The sequence below is a fragment of the Labeo rohita genome, chromosome 8, assembly GCF_022985175.1.
Source record: "Labeo rohita strain BAU-BD-2019 chromosome 8, IGBB_LRoh.1.0, whole genome shotgun sequence".
Classification (NCBI taxonomy): domain Eukaryota; kingdom Metazoa; phylum Chordata; class Actinopteri; order Cypriniformes; family Cyprinidae; genus Labeo; species Labeo rohita.
In genome coordinates, this window is record NC_066876.1 from 3760451 (window position 1) to 3776949 (window position 16499).

The 16499-nt window shown below is 38.2% G+C and overlaps 1 protein-coding gene across 10 annotated transcripts in view; it reads left to right on the forward strand.

The window, feature by feature from the left end:
* aak1a (AP2 associated kinase 1a) overlaps positions 1-16499 on the forward strand; it is a 62690-nt gene that overhangs the window by 27695 nt on the left and 18496 nt on the right. For 8 of the 10 annotated variants that reach the window (XM_051116467.1, XM_051116470.1, XM_051116472.1 and 5 more), the window contains exons 5-15: positions 428-549; positions 624-705; positions 861-993; positions 2088-2191; positions 4269-4348; positions 4458-4615; positions 7117-7286; positions 7556-7921; positions 10143-10336; positions 11839-12017; positions 12137-12223. In XM_051116467.1, the coding sequence (XP_050972424.1) occupies positions 428-549; positions 624-705; positions 861-993; positions 2088-2191; positions 4269-4348; positions 4458-4615; positions 7117-7286; positions 7556-7921; positions 10143-10336; positions 11839-12017; positions 12137-12223 (1675 nt within the window). The remainder of the gene's footprint in view (positions 1-427; positions 550-623; positions 706-860; positions 994-2087; positions 2192-4268; positions 4349-4457; positions 4616-7116; positions 7287-7555; positions 7922-10142; positions 10337-11838; positions 12018-12136; positions 12224-16499) is intronic. The other 2 variants (XM_051116468.1, XM_051116473.1) reach the window with 2 other exon arrangements.

Here is a 16499-nt window from a genome sequence, read left to right on the forward strand (position 1 = left end):
TCTGAGAATTGCAAGTTTATATCTCTCAGTTCTGAGAAAAAAGTCAGAATTGTGTGATATAAACTCAAATTGCAAGAAAAAAATCTGAATTGTGAGATAAATTACCTTTTTTTTTATTTTTTATTCAGTGGGCTTCTATAAATGGGCTTCCTTAGAAACAAGTCTTTGTCAAGCTTCAAAAGATGTTGCTATTGAGTCCAACCTGGTGTAACATGTCTTGATGCCCCAAATTTGAATATTTTGAAATGTATTGAGAGAACTATTCCTTTAATATATGACTTTTTTTGCTTATGTTTATACCTTTTTACAATTTACCTGTCTTTGAGCTCATTTTTGGTGTTTAGAATACTATTTCAGTTCAGCTTTAAAAACTAGGGCATAACCTGCTGTAGCACAAATGTGTGTCCTCTCTTTGTGTCCCTTTAAGGTGGAGAACATCTTGCTCCATGACAGAGGACATTACGTATTGTGTGATTTTGGCAGTGCCATTAACCGCTCCCAGAATCCACAAACAGAAGGTGTGGCGGCTGTGGAAGAGGAAATCAAGAAGTGAGCATTTGTTTGTTTATAATACAAACATATGGTTTTATAAAATGAATCTAATACCCCGTGTGTGTTTTTAGGTACACTACTCTTTCATACCGGGCCCCAGAAATGGTGAATCTATATGGGGGCAAAGTTATCACTACTAAAGCAGATATATGGGTGAGTCAAAATTAAGTTGACAGAAACAGACAGAAACAGTGCATATCAGTAGCAGCCAAAGCTTTTCTCTCTGTAGTTGATCACTGGTGTAAATGCATATCATTTTTAAACATCACAAAGGATGTTTAATGACTCTTGCGTGTCTGTGTCCTCAGGCTTTGGGCTGCTTGTTGTATAAGTTGTGTTATTTCACGTTGCCGTTTGGAGAGAGTCAGGTGGCCATCTGTGATGGCAGCTTCACCATACCAGACAACTCCCGCTACTCGCACGACATGCACTGTCTCATCCGTAAGTTCAGCTGATGATTGCTTAACTATCATGCAGAATAAGGCATTAATATGTGTTTCTAGATACTAATAAACAGCTAACATTATAGTAACATGAAGGCTTATAAACAACTAGTTAATAGTGAACAGTGTTCCCTAATCTCAGATATTACCATATTTTCATGCTTGCATAATTTGGCAAAAATTACAGCTTGATTGGAAATAATGTCCAAAAAATATTCTGTTCACAAGTGTGAATTTATGGTTTAATTAAAGCGTTATTAGGCCGAAAACTTGATAGAAAAACTGAGGGCAGTCATAATTTTTAAATGAATTAATGAATACATTTTCATAAACTAAATTGTAAAGTAGTTTGTTTATTTCACTCTTTGTTTAGATGATCATACTTTTAAATATTTTTAAATAATAATAATATTAATAATAATAATAATAATAATATGCATTGTTTAAAGGTTTGGGATCAGTAAATTTATTATTTAATTATTCCTCAAGGATGCAATAAATTGATTAAAAGTGACTGTCTAACTGTTGATAATGTTAAAAGGTTTCTATTTCAAATAAATGTTGTAAAATAAATTAATAAATACATTTGTTCTGAAAAAAAATGTAGTACAGTTTTCACAGAAATATCAATTCAACTCTGATAATGATTAGAAATGTTTATTGAGCAAATCGGCATATTGGAATGATTCTGAAGGATCATGTGACATTGAAGACTGGAGTAATGATGCTGAAAATTATTTCAAATAATTGTAAATTATTTAAAATATATTAAAATAGAATAATAATATAATACTATTAATTTTAATAATAATATTTCACAGTATGAATATTTATTCTGTATTTTTTTTATAATGTTTATTATGTGTTATGAGTAAGGAATAATTGACAATATTCTAAAATATTGGAAAATATATTTATTATATATATACATCACTCAAGGTGTTTATTTATTTAACATATAACAAAAAAAAGTTTTAATTTTAATAAAAAAAAAATGCATTCTCTGAGACACTAAAAAATTATTCGTTTTTTCCATAATTTTTCACCTGTACACTTATGTTTTGATTTTTCAAAAAAAAATTCTCATCTCAGGTTACATGCTGGAGCCAGACCCTGACATAAGGCCAGATATCTACCAGGTGTCATATTTCGCCTTTAAACTGGCACGGAAAGAATGCCCCGTACAGAATATCCACGTAAGATTGCTCATTCACACTCTTAAGATCCCTTTCTCCCCTTCTCCTGCGCTATAGAACTACCAAAGCTTCCATGTGCATTTGCCCTGATCTTCTCACCCGTTTTCCTGTCACACTCTACAGTGTTTTTGTCCTTTATTCCAGCGCATACTACTCAATCTATGTTTAATTCATGACTATCCCTTTCAGTAGATATCGTAAGTGCTTGCACGTAACAGCAGAGGAAGTGGAATGTCGCTCGTGGCTGCCAGCTGGCCCAGATCCAGTAGCCCCTCCCGCTCAGAGCAGTATTGATAGCATAATGGAAGCATTGAGTCGTGATCGAAGACATATTAACATTGGCACCCGCAAATGCCGTTTAGAGTTCAATACAGGGATGAGCTCCGTAAAGACAGGTTTTTTTCAGTATTTCATCGCAGGTTTTCCTGACGTAGGGATGTTTGGCTCAGACTGCATCTTTAAATAAATATTAAAGCTAATGAAAGTGCTTTCATTATGCGTTTGTGCTTGTGGCAACTCAAGCATATCTTTTGTTGTTCATGTTGTTAATAATGTCATCTTAACTCATTTTTAAGCATTCATGGAAATTAAATTATGCACTTAGAATGATGATTTCATAGGATGTGACACTGGCAAAAAAAGTGGTACGAAACCATCTCTATGCTTAACAACTCTATTAAATGGTAATAAAAATTAAAAGAAAAGTCCACTTCCGGAACAGCAATTTACAGGTAATTTACTCACCCCCTTGTCATCCACGATGTTCATGTTTTTCTGTCTTCAGTCGTAAAGAAATTATGGTTTTTGAGGAAAACATTTCAGGATTTTGAATTTGAAAATTCATTCAAAATGAACGAATCGCTCAAGAACAACCCATCACTAATTCGTAGCATCCCAGAGCCTGTGCTACACAAGCTTTTGTGCTTAAAAAGTATACTAATTTTTTATTTTTCGACAAAAATGACCGATTGTTTCGCTAGATAAGACCCTTCTTCCTCGGCTGGGATCATTTAGAGCTCTTTGAAGCTGCATTTAAACTACATTTTGGAAGTTCAATAGCGGGGCACCAATGAAGTCCATTATATGCAGAAAAATCCTGAAATGCTTTCCTTAAAAACCATAGTTTTTTTCACGACTGAAGACAGAAAGACATGAACATCTTGGATGACAAGGGGGTGAGTAAATTATTGTTCTGGAAGTGGACTTCTCCTTTGACAACTCTATTAAATGGTAATACAAATTAAATGATAAAATAACTTAAATAATTTAATTAACTTATAAAAACGAACTGCAGTCAACCTGAAAGCAAAACTGACACTACTTTCTACTTTCTTTATGTACAATAACAGTATTTTGGTGGTATTTATATTATTACAGTATTTATTCATATTATGAATTTGCTTTATTATATTTTCCATTTTTATTTTAGTTCAAGTTTTATGTGCTTTTGTCATTTTTATTAGTCTTTTATATTCATATTTAACCTCATTTTTAATTCTAGCAATTTGAAACATTTTATTTTCAGTTTATTTGATTTCTCTTTAATTAATTTTATTTAGTTTATTTAGTTTCACTAAATTATTTTAGTAATTTTTTAAACCTTTTATTTCAGTTAGTTGCCAAGATAATATTTCTTATCATTTCTTATCTAATGTTTTTTTTTTTTTTTTTTTTTTATCCAGTGTTTATTTTTATTTTATTTTGGCTTTATTTTAATGGACTAAATGATTTTTTTGATGTTTCACGCTGACCAAAATGTACTAATATCATTGTAACATTAAGTCTAAGTGAGATGCAGAGCATTCACAAACAGACCAAATAAAACACGGTTTATAAGAGAAGACAAAAGAAGATCATCTAAATAACCAGCAAACACTACAAAACACTGAGCAAAGCACAAACCATACTGGACAGGGAATTGAAGGCCTTAAATACACTGAAGCAAATTAGATAATTAACTAAACAACAAGTGAATTAAGTAATTAGACAGAGAAACTGGGTCAAACGGCGAAACAAAGAAGACGGAACAAAACAGAACATATATGTAACAATAATAACATTCCTCTTATTCTATTAGAATTCACCCATTCCAGCAAAACTTCCAGAGCCAATCAGAGCCAGTGAAGCCGTGGCCAAGAAGAGTCAAAACAAAGCCAGGTGAGACTTTCATTAATCTGTGTGATCTCAGATGTTTGAAATGAATTTAGTTTTAGGATGCATATAGTGTTTTATATAGTGGTAGTTCTGAACTTGTCTCCTAATTCAGGCTCACTGATCCAATCCCCACGACTGAGACGTCCATAGCACCACGGCAGCGCCCAAAGGCTGGCCAAGCTCAACCACTCCCAGGCATCCTGCCCATTCAGCCAGCCCTCACCCCTCGCAAAAGAGCCAATGCACCTGCAGGACCAAGCCAGCCAATCAGTGAGTGTTCATTTGTCAGCCTTCATCCAAATTCAAACACTATGCGTCCCCACTGTAACAAACTCATACGTGTAGCTTCAGTCTTTAATGCTTGTTCTCTTTTTTTCACTTTTCCTCTCGTCCCCTGACGACTCTTCACACGTTGTATTGACCGACACATGTCTTTGGCTGACACACACGGCTCTAGTATTCCCACTGGTTCAATCATTGTGTCATTACAGAGAGCTTTTAAAGCCTCACTAATGAGCCTGAGCTATTGAGCCCCTGACACATTCAATCCTACTGAGCTGTCATTTCACTTCCTATTTCTGAAGTCAATGCTAATTAAAGTCCTACATGTCTCATTGATAATGAATATCCTGGTGTATTGTTATCATGCTGTAATATTTTAGCACCAGATTATCTGGGTCTGGATAGTAACACCATGTCTGAATTTAGGATGACAAGTTTAATTTTCATCAAGTAATTTCACTGATAATTCAAATGCTGTATTTTTACTATATAGCAATGTTTAGCTTGATTTTTGGACCAGTTTGATTTGAGCACAACATGACAGAAAAGGAATTCAAGGGTCAAATAAAATGTGAAAACTGATTGTGGTTTGTTGATCTTTTTATGACAGCCACCTGGAATTAACCTGGATTGAAATGCAGTCAAATGCTGAAGTAACATATGGAAACAGTTTCCTATTTTAACCTGAATTTAGTCATATTCTGGTTGAATGTTAGCATGGAAAACAAAATTTCCAGTTTCTTAAGTTTGGGCATACCTGTCAACATTTGGGTCCCAAAAACAGGAAAAGGGGGTGGGGGTTATGTTTCATACACGATCTGGCAACCAATGTTGGGGGTAACGCGAGTTACGTAATAATATTACTTTTTTCAAGTAACTAGTAAAGTAACGCATTACTTTTGAATTTCCAAATTACTAACTGACTTTTCAAATAAGTAACGCCAGTTACATTTTTCCCCATTTATTGATTGACAAGTCTCCTGTCGGGAAATTGTGAGTAAACATGATGTTACTGTATTTTAGACTAAATGTGAACATGCATTAATTCATCTCACTCACAAAACAGATTCAGTATTCCTCAAAATGAATAAAAACAGTGAAATGCAAACTCAGATTCTGCAATAATTAAATGTTAAATAAAACAAATATCCTTTATGTATTTAATCCCATTTTATTAACCAGTGTCTTTGCCGCCGACCGTTGATGATGCAATTCAGCCCTACTAATAAGCAAAAATTACTTTAGATAAACCAACATTTGTGCTTCATTTTTTTTATAGCTGAAGAGTGATCTTCTGCATAAATGTACTTTTCTTTCAGCCTGAGGTGAATTCATTTCACTTATGGTGTAAAAGGGCTTTTACAATAGAATTGTTTTATATTAAAAACAAAGCAGCAAGCCCTGCCCAGATTTAAAAAGTAACGCAAAAGTAACGTAACACATTACTTTCCATAAAAAGTAACTAAGTACCATAATTAGTTACTTTTTCAGGGAGTAATGCAAAATTGTAATGCATTACTTTTAAAAGTAACTTTCCCCAACAGTGCTGGCAACTGGAATACCTTGGAATATGCTGATGTGAGTATTCATATAAATAAGGTTTGGGCCATACAAATTACATGAGTTTTACTGGAGGCAAATGTAACACGTAAAATACACTCGGTGGGATTTTTTTTATAGAAAGATTAAAATTACGGGAGAAATACGGGAAAATATTTAAACGGGATGATGGTGGGATAGAATGGTAAAATACGGGAAAATCCCGGGAAAAACGGGAGGGTTGACGGGTATGAGAATTTTTTTTTTATTTTCTTTTTCATACTTTTATTTATCAATAATTTTGATAAGGAACTTGATCAAAATGACTAAAAATATATTTATAATGTTACAAAAAATTGCATTTTAAATAAATACTTTTCTTTTTCTATTCAAAAGATCCAGAAAAAGTGCATCACAGTTTTTACAAAAATATTAAGCAGTGCAATTTTCAACATTGGTAATAAGAAATCTTTTTAATAATAAGATTTCTTATCACATGAATACATTACATTTTAAAATAGATTTGTGACCCTGGACCAGGCTGAGATACAACAATTCAAAAATCTGAAATCTGAGAGTGCCAAAAAAATCTAAATATTGAGAATATATTAAAAGTTGCCCAGTTCAAGTTCTTAGCAATGCATACTTGTTAACTTAACAACCTGTTAATTACTTCTCTCATTCTAGTTTAATTGTGACCATTATTTAACTTGATTAAAACAAGGGAGCAAATTACATATCATGACAAAAAATATTAATTTGTGGGCACAATTTGTAATTGTGGTCATGATATCAGGTTGTTTTCTCCATGTCATTTGCGGGTTCTGTAATCATTGGTCTAGTTTCATGACTCTTCCTTGTCTTGTGGCTTTGCAAGTATTAGAGTGGGGATTTTAGGTATCTGCTTTTTTAAATGTTGTGTTTTATTCTGTTTTTCTTTTGGTTCACAGGTGTTAACATGGCTTCCCAGCCTGTTGCCCAATCACAGGTTCCTGTCAATCAGCAACAAGCCACACCCACTCCAATGCAGGCCACTCCCTCTCCACCCCAGACCACACCCCAACATGCACAACTTTTTGTGCAGCAGCAAAATACAGCCTTCTTCACTGCTCAACAACAGGTAACTGCTACATGAACAGTTCTGGAAATAATCTACTGTAAACTCAGATTCAGGCCTGACCCTGAACACTCACTTTCCATGATCCAATCAAATCCAAACAGATGATTTTTTTTCTCACTGAATGCCTGTTTCACATTATGGAAGTAAATAGTTTGTATCTGCTGTTTTTTTTTCTTGTGGATTTAAAATAAATCATCTAAGAAATGCTGTGTAGTAATTTTAATTATGGTACTTTTTTGTCCAAATGTTGCACCTAACTTCTGTTTTAGCAGCATCACTCAGCACAGGCCTCCGTCTTACCTGCACAAATGGTTGCATCATCCTCCACTCCTGTTTCCACACAGTCTAAACCTAAGAGCAGGGCGCCCCCTCCACCCACACACCACCCTCAAAACAACCGCCTGACAACATTATCAGCAACCGCACAGACAAAAACCAAAGCAACGGCTCCAGCCCCGCCCACAGAGTGTTCGCATAGTAATAGTGTAGATGGTGATATCGCTGCGACTGTGTCTGCCCAACCTAAAACCAAAGCTATGGCACCTCCACCCCCCACATCGCATGCCTCCACCCTTCCTCCACCCAAAACCACCTCAGCGCCATCCGCTGACTCTGAAGTGGACCCAGAGCAGAGGGTAACCCTCCCAACATCAGTCTGCTCTGTTAGAGTGATTTTCCTTGATTTCTGAAGCCTTTATCCTTCCATTCTTGGCTTGTCTTGCATGTTAAAGAGATACCCACTCAGTAGGTGTTGACAGTTACTGTATAATTATGCCTGGAGGGCAAGGTGTCATGTGGAGCTAACTATCTAACTATCTAATAGCCATATTGAATTTTACATGGATGAAAATGAGGCAGAATGCACAACTTGCACAACTTGTCTACTGAGAGCTTTTTTGTAAAGGTCCGAACAATTGGCATTTTGTTAAACAACAGTATTCATTCCTCGTTTTCATTATGTCAAAAATTAAATATGCCACTACCCTGGTCATGACACATCTTCAACCTCATGTTGTTCCATATCATCTTTGTTTTTCTTTTATAAAATACAAAAGGATAAGTTGAACTGAATGTTCACACTGCCTTTTCCCATAAAGTAAAAGTGCATTTCATTTTCAAATTGATTAGCTTTGTGTGATAAACATGCACATTTTTAAAATGTCATTCATGTCCAAATTTAAAGGGGTCCTATTATGCTCTTTTTCAAAGTTTTGATTTTGTTTTGGGGGTGTATTAGTACATGCTCTTATGCTTGGTGGTTGAAAAAAACGCATTATTTTTCACATAATTTACATTATTATAATACATTTCTCCCAGACTGGCACTAATGGCTCGATTAGTTCCGGGTTTAATAAAGGCTATGTTATGATTGGTTAGCTGTCCCAGTGTTTGCAATTGGCAAATAGCATAGATGGTATTTCAGTACTGCCACGCCCCTTGTCAAAGTACAGGAGGCCTTTATTAACCCCCTGGAGCTGTGTGAGGCACTTTTTATTATGGATGGATGCACTTTATTAGACTTAATTAGACTCCAATTGCATTCGTCTGAAAGAAGGAAGTCATATACACCTAGGATGCATGGAGGATAAGTAAATAATATGCTACAGCAGTGTTGGATCCTATCCTCAGCCTGTGAAATCGCCAATATATGATATTATAGTGCTAATTTATTTAATTATTTCACATACTTAGTTTCATTGCCTGAAACCAGCTCCAGCATAAGACTAAAAGCAGCCTAACATTATCAAAAAACATCATCACTGATCAGCCTAGCCTATTCTAGTGCAAGTTTATGCATTTTAAAAAACACTCGTGTTATAAGTGAAGTTATCTACACTGTATGATGAATAAATCACTGCACACGTCTGCAGCGCGTAACTGCTCTGAAGCAGCCACTCTAGTCAATGCTTGTGTTGATCGTCGCTGCGCTGCGGCTTGTTGAAGCGGCTTTCTGCGCTGCATCGCTAAAGGTTCATCCCTACCCTCCCTCCAACAATTCGAATTTCCGTAGGCAGGATTTAATTTAATGACATTCTAATGGACCTCATTGTGACATCATTGCACGCGGAAAACAAACATTGTAGTCCAAAGGAGCCGTTTGTTTGTATTTCTTAAAAAGAGATTTTTTTTAAAAACGAAATATCTCCCCACACACTGACTAAAATTCAAAAAGTGAAAAAGTATAATAGCACCCCTTAAATTTTTGTCTGTGTATTTAAATATAAAACATTAGTATATGGTGTGTCAGGTTTCACATCCTTTCAGCGCAATGCTGTTAGTTTGCAATGTGTGAAGTTTGGATATGCACCAGCACAAATGGGATTCGAGGGCAAGGACAGAGGATGGGATTTTAAATGAATAATGCCTTGCATTTCGATCTGGTCTTCACACAAATCCTATGGCTTCTTCCATGGTGTTTTTGTCATCTTTGTAGCTGAGCACCCCCAGTCTATAATCACTTTCATTGTATGGAAACAAGAACCCAGGATAATATGTAAAAAAAAAAAAAAAAGAAGAAGAAGATTGTGGATTTGGAATGACATGAGGGTGAATAAATTAAAGCTTTTAACAGATGAGATTTTCTGTTAAAATGAATAGAAATGGCCGATTCATCTGACAACAGACATTTCACCTTTCACACCTTTTAGGTATTTCCTCTTTTCACAGATCACCTTTTTTCAACAAGTCACTGAGATATCATTGAGATATCAGAAGCTCTCTTTCTTCACTTTTCAAAGGCCACCATCTTTTTTACAGAATGTCTCTCTTGTTCTTTCAGAAATTAAATTCTCTAATAAATGTCCTTCAGCTTTCACCGTTTTTTTAATGTTCTCTATACCTTTCTTTCTGTAAAAGTCTCTCGGCGGAAGTCGTGGGGTGCATAAAGTCGGCTCCTTGACTCCTCCCTCTTCTCCCAAGACCGCCCCCAAAGGAGGCCACAGACGAATTCTGAGTGATGTCACACACAGCACCATATTTGGAGTTCCTGTGAGCAAGTCCACTCAGCTGCTTCAAGCTGCTGCTGCAGAGGCCAGCCTCAACAAATCCAAGTAAGTCAAGAAAATACCTAATCAATCATTTATAGTTTAGTTTCAACCGTTGTCCAGCACTAAGTAAAGATGAAAATAAAGATTGTATTAGAATAATACTTGCACTATATTCTAACAGTGCTAACTGAGTAGCAAAGTGGCAACATTAGGACCCTTTAAAGTATTACATCATGCAAAACTAATTTTTCCTTGATCTTGCCATATGTAGAAGTTGGATGTGTTAAGAATAACATTCTGCTGAATGCATTGTGCTCGATTTTAACCTTCATTTGCAATATTATGAATCAACTGGAAGTAATTCAAGCTGTGGTTCTTAACATCTGGATCTTCTCTGCTGAAAAAGGTCTCAGGTGGTCTAGCTGGCACCATGGCCTGGCAGTCAGCTGGTTTACCTAAAAATTTCCCAAAACCCCTCTAAGACCAGCCAACATCCCAGACTCGCCAAACTGGGAGACCAGCTAAAACTACGAAAATATTTAAGGCTGTTTTAATCTGTTTATTTGATTATTATTTTCAGCTGGGTTTATTAATTATTATTTTTTTGTTTGCAGAAGGATTTAAGGGAACCCTGGGTATTAAGACTTGGCTTTATATAATGTAAATAATGTCTCTTAGTGAAATATGTAGTAGAAAACCCATTAAAGATTTACGTTATTTAATTCGCTCAAAGAAGTCTCCCATCCTTTTCTCCTCTTCTTATCGGTAGGAAAAAAGTGAAGACTTGCATTGATTCTCTTGTTGCCCTTTGCTTCAAATTACAACCAAAAGTTGCACAGTGTGGCATCGTATCTTTATTTCATTTTCCAAGTTGTGTATTCCGAGTTGTGTTGCAATAAAATAGCAACTGAAATAGCAACAAAAAAAAATGGTGTTGCCTGTGTCTAGGTCAAATAAAAAATTTGCACACACTACAGAGACTATAGCCAACGACCAAAAAGCATGGAGATTTTGCGCCTTCAAAAGAAAATAACTCTCCAGATCAGCAGGTGGCAGTAGTTTATATTCTGCATTCAAAACAAGAAGCCAAAAATAGGACTGGAGATATACAAACTGTAAAACATAGTGGTGCCTGCTTACAATTTTGAATATAAATCAAGCAGCTGGGTCTTCATTTTCTTCATTTTCATGTCTTTATGAAAATATTCACATATTGGAATGGTGAGCTAAATTGAAGGTGTAAAATTTGATTTTTTTTCTTCTTGTGCACTGGTTCACTAAGCTGGAGAGCCGTCTCTCTTACTGATCACCCAATGACCATTCAACATGCTCAGTCGGCCAAAATGCTTCTGATGGTGGCGATGGCCTGACTTTGGCCAACCGCCAGCTGTCAGCTTAGTGTGTCACAGCCTTGGAATTTTATGCAAAAATTGAATCGAAAATGCAAATAGTTTATATTTCAAAGATGAAAACTTGACACCACTCGCATGCAACATGCTGAGGTCATGTGGGAACATCAAAGTGGAACTTTTTGAAACATTGTAATTTTCCTCTCTCTGCTGTAGGTCAGCCAGCACCACTCCCTCTGGTTCTCCATGTTCATCACAGCAGAGTGTTTATCAGTCAGGGGACGCTTCGGGACCCTCGGCTGGAGCCGCAGCATCCTGGAACCCCTTTGGCAATGACAATTTCTCCAAACTCACAGCAGAAGAGCTGCTCAACAAGGATTTTGCCAAACTGGATGGTAAAACCAGTTTTCATATGAAATCAAGTTATTTTTATCACTGTATTTATTTTCGTTATTCAAACGACCCTCTACAAAGTGACTGCAGTAACACTGTGTATGTGTGTGTGTCTTTGCAGCTAAGACAGCAGAGAGATCCTGCCCTGAAAATCTGATTTCTGGGTTGCAGTCTGTATCTTCCAATAAAGGCTTTCTCCAGGGAGGAGGTACAGTCTATTTATCTCTCTATCTGTCTCTTTTAATGCCTCTCCCAGTGCTTGCTGGGAGTCTGGTAGTGCTTAAAAGACAACCGCAATGCAAAATTAGTTTCAAAACAGTTGTTTTTCCACTTTCAAAGCAACGTGATGCCACAAATGCTGTTGATTTTGTTAAACCTGAAACGGTTTCAACCAATGGGTGCTGGTGGATTTTCAGGAAGGGGGATAGTCCTTCACCATTACCGCAAACTCTGGTATGGAATGCCAATCCATGTAATTCCCAAAGGATCACGCCCCACCCTACATTTTTATCTTGAACATCCTGTTTCACCCAAAAACATGCCACGTTGCAGAAGTAAAATGGGCTATGAATGTTGATTCATGACTTTCAAATAGTCTAGTCTTTTAAGTGACTTTAAAAAGCAGTTAATGTACTTGACCTCCTCAAGCCTTCCAGAAATAAAGTAACTTGTGCATCTCACCTGCTGGCAGCCTTGCGATAAGCCTTTGCTCTTCCTATTTATAGAGATAAAGACAGATAGGGCACTCCCGCCTGCTTTCTTGGAAACACCATGGATATCAGTAATCAGATGCAGGTAACGGGTAAACTTTGATGTTATTGGGTGATTGCTCAAAACTAGGTTTGGGGATAAGACAAACTTTGGTTCTACTACTGACAACTAATGATACATGAATGGCTTGTTGAGAAGAGCTGTGCTGTTTCTTTTCTAAGAGATTAGCCTTAAAACTTTTACTTGGTTGATGATAAAACTATCCAAATCTTATAGAGTTATGTGGAATGAGGAACCAGAGCCATAATCCTGGAGGGCCCCCATCCTGCAGAGTTTAGCTCCAACACACCAACCTGGAAGCTTCTAGTGATCTTGAAGACTTTGATCTGGTTTAACAAGGGCTGAAGCTAAACTCTGCTGGATGGTGGCCCTGCAGGAACAAGGTTGGACTCCCTTATCATAGAGAGTGGAGCTGGTCTCTTGTGACAGGGGTCAGTAAGCAACCTTTCAGGTGTAGTTCACCCAAAGAAAAACTCTGTTACCATTCGTCCTCTTTCCGTCTTGGAAATGGCACATGACAAAAGCAGTTACTTAAACAGCATACTGTACCACACTGCATATAATGGCACATTATGGTATCAGATTTTTAGGGTTAGAATTTGTATGTAAAAGAGATGCATGCGTTACGATTCTCAGCAGAAAGCAGTGGATTAGCGCTTGGAGGTCTTACGTAAGCACAGTCTAGTAATCCTCTCTGAATCTGATGACACACCAGATCATGCTGGGTAAATTTAAGGCACAGCTAAACCTTTTGAGAGCCATGGGATGCAAGGTCATGAAATTGGCAATCATGTGTACTCCAGCTCCATGGTGATCTATGACACACACACTTTTCCTGATATATGTAGCCATATCTAGGGACCAATTGAGACCAGTAAACAATCATCTTGCAACACTTTCGCAACCAGAACACCCTAGAAACTGCATAGCAGTATGATTAAAAACACTCAGAATACCTGAGAAAACGACGTAGCTATGCCCTGGCAACCTATGCCTTTTACAGCTCTAGGTGCGTCTGTTTATTCAAAGCAGTTTCTTGACTTTATTCTTGTTTAAAGGTTGATGGTTCATTCTCTCCCCTAGTGAAAGGGGGAAAGCGAGCATTCTGCTGTTCTGTGACCTGAGTACCCCCTCCTCTCCCCATACCCTCATCCCAAAGTCTTCCTTTCTGTCACAAAGACTGTGAGTAAAACTCCAGCACTGTAACAAAGGGTCTGATTCTCAACTGATCCGCATGCAAAGTCGTGACAGTTGCAATTTCTGGCCATTTGCCAGTTTAACTAATAGCTTGTCTGGTAGTTAAGTACTTTCTCCTCCTCCTCCTCAAGTTATAACCTTGAGCCTGTGAAATAAATGTTGTCTAACACAAATAAGAAGTTTGTTGCAAACTGTAGTGTGCTACACCTGTGGTCCTCAGAATTCAAGTGCAAGTGCTCTGTTGTATACTGCATGCCCTAGGAAATGTGGTCAGTCGTTTGGGTATTCCAAGCATACAAAATGCTCATATTATGTACTATATATAGTACATGCTACATACTCAAGAGTGCTAGGAGTATGGTAGGGTTGTTTGATTAAGGTAGTTTTTGCTCTTACATTCCTGTTCTATCTACAGGATTCGGTATGATGAATGCTTATACTAACTCTCTTAACAAATATCATTTCTTCTTATGAGCAACACCTTGCACTTAACTCCTCTGTATACCCACTTCCTCCCCTCTCCTCTACTTACTCCTCTGCTTCTAACTGTATCCTCCTCCTGTTCTTACTGATTATTTCCTCCTTTCCTTACTGTCTTCTCTCCATTCCCTTATCTCTCCTCTCCTCTCCTCTCCTCCTGTCTCTCCTGTCTTCACTGTCTACTTTGCTTTCTTATTTCCTCACTTTCTCCACTCCTCCTCACTGTATCTTCTCTTCTCACTGTCTAATCTCCTTACGGTCTCCTTGCATCTACTCTTGTGTCTCTCCTCCTCTCTTTATTGTCTTTTATCGTCATTCTTCCCCTGTCTTCTTCTGTTATTCTCACTGTGTCTTTTCTTCTGTGCCTCTCCTCACTGTCTGTCCTCTCCTCTCTCTCATCTCCACATTGTCTCTCCTCTCCTGTCTCTTCTTCTCACCATGTCCTCACTCTCATTCTTGTCTCCTTTTTTCTGCTCTTTGTCTCCTTTACTCACCACCTCACCATCTACTCCACACTGTCTATTCTATTTCTCCTCATTGCCTTTTCTCCTCTCCTCTCCTCTCCTCTCCTCTCCTCTCCTCTCCTCTCCTCTCCTCTCCTCTCCTCTCCTCTCCTCTCCTCTCCTCTCCCTTATCATTTCCTCAATTTTTTCCTTTCCTCCACACTGTCTATTCTCTTCTCCTCACTTTCTATTCTTTCTCCTCACTGTCTCATCTCCCTTATCCTTTCCTCATTATCTCTCCTTTCCTCTCCTTTCCTTTCCTTTCCTTTCCTTTCCTTTCCTTTCCTTTCCTTTCCTTTCCTCTCCTCTCCTCTCCTCTCCTCTCCTCTCCTCTCCTCTCCTCTCTTCCCTCCACACTATCAATTCTATTTCTCCTCTCCTCTCCTGTTTCCTCCGCACTATTATATTTCTCCTCTTCTCTTCTCTTTGCTTCCTCTCCTCTCCATTTCCTCCGCACTGTCTATTCTATTTCTCCTCTTCTCTCCATTTCCTCCACTGTCTATTCTATTTCTCCTCATTGCCTAATCTCCTCTCCGCTCCTCTCCGCTCCTCTCCGCTCCTCTCCTCTCCTCTCCTCTCCGCTCCGCTCCGCTCCTCTCCTCTCCTCTCCTCTCCTCTCCTCTCCTCTCCATTTCCTCCACAATGTCTATTCTATTTCTCCTCTCCTCTCCTCTCCTCCTCATCTCCTCTCCTCACTGTTTCCTCCTCATTGTCTCTTTTTTTCTTCTCATTGTCTGTTCTCTTCTACTCTCTTCTCCTCTCCTCTGTTTCCTCCACACTGTCAATTCTATTTCTTCTCTCCTCTTCTCTTTACCTCCTCTCCTCTCCATTTCCTCCAGTCTATTCTATTTCTCCTCATTGCCTGTTCTCCTCTCCTCTCCTCTCCGCTCCTCTCCGCTCCTCTCCTCTCCTCTCCTCTCCGCTCTCCGCTCCGCTCCTCTCCTCTCCTCTCCTCTCCTCTCCTCTCCTCTCCTCTCCATTTCCTCCACAATGTCTATTCTATTTCTCCTCTCCTCTCCTCTCCTCCTCATCTCCTCTCCTCACTGTTTCCTCCTCATTGTCTCTTTTTTTCTTCTCATTGTCTGTTCTCTTCTACTCTCTTCTCCTCTCCTCTGTTTCCTCCACACTGTCAATTCTATTTCTTCTCTCCTCTTCTCTTTACCTCCTCTCCTCTCCATTTCCTCCAGTCTATTCTATTTCTCCTCATTGCCTGTTCTCCTCTCCTCTCCTCTCCGCTCCTCTCCGCTCCTCTCCTCTCCTCTCCGCTCCGCTCCTCTCCTCTCTCTCTCCTCTCCTCTCCTCTCCTCTCCTCTCCTCTCCTCTCCTCTCCTCTCCTCTCCTCTCCTCACTGTCTCATCTCCCTTATCCTTCCCTCACTGTTTTCTTTCCTCATCTCCTCTCCTCACTGTTTCCTCCTCATTGTCTGTTCTCTTCTCCTCCTTGCCTGTTCTCCTCTCCTTCTCCTCCTCCTCCTCTCCTCACTGTCTCCTCTCACATACCATTTCCTCACTCTTTCCTTCCCTGTCTATTCTC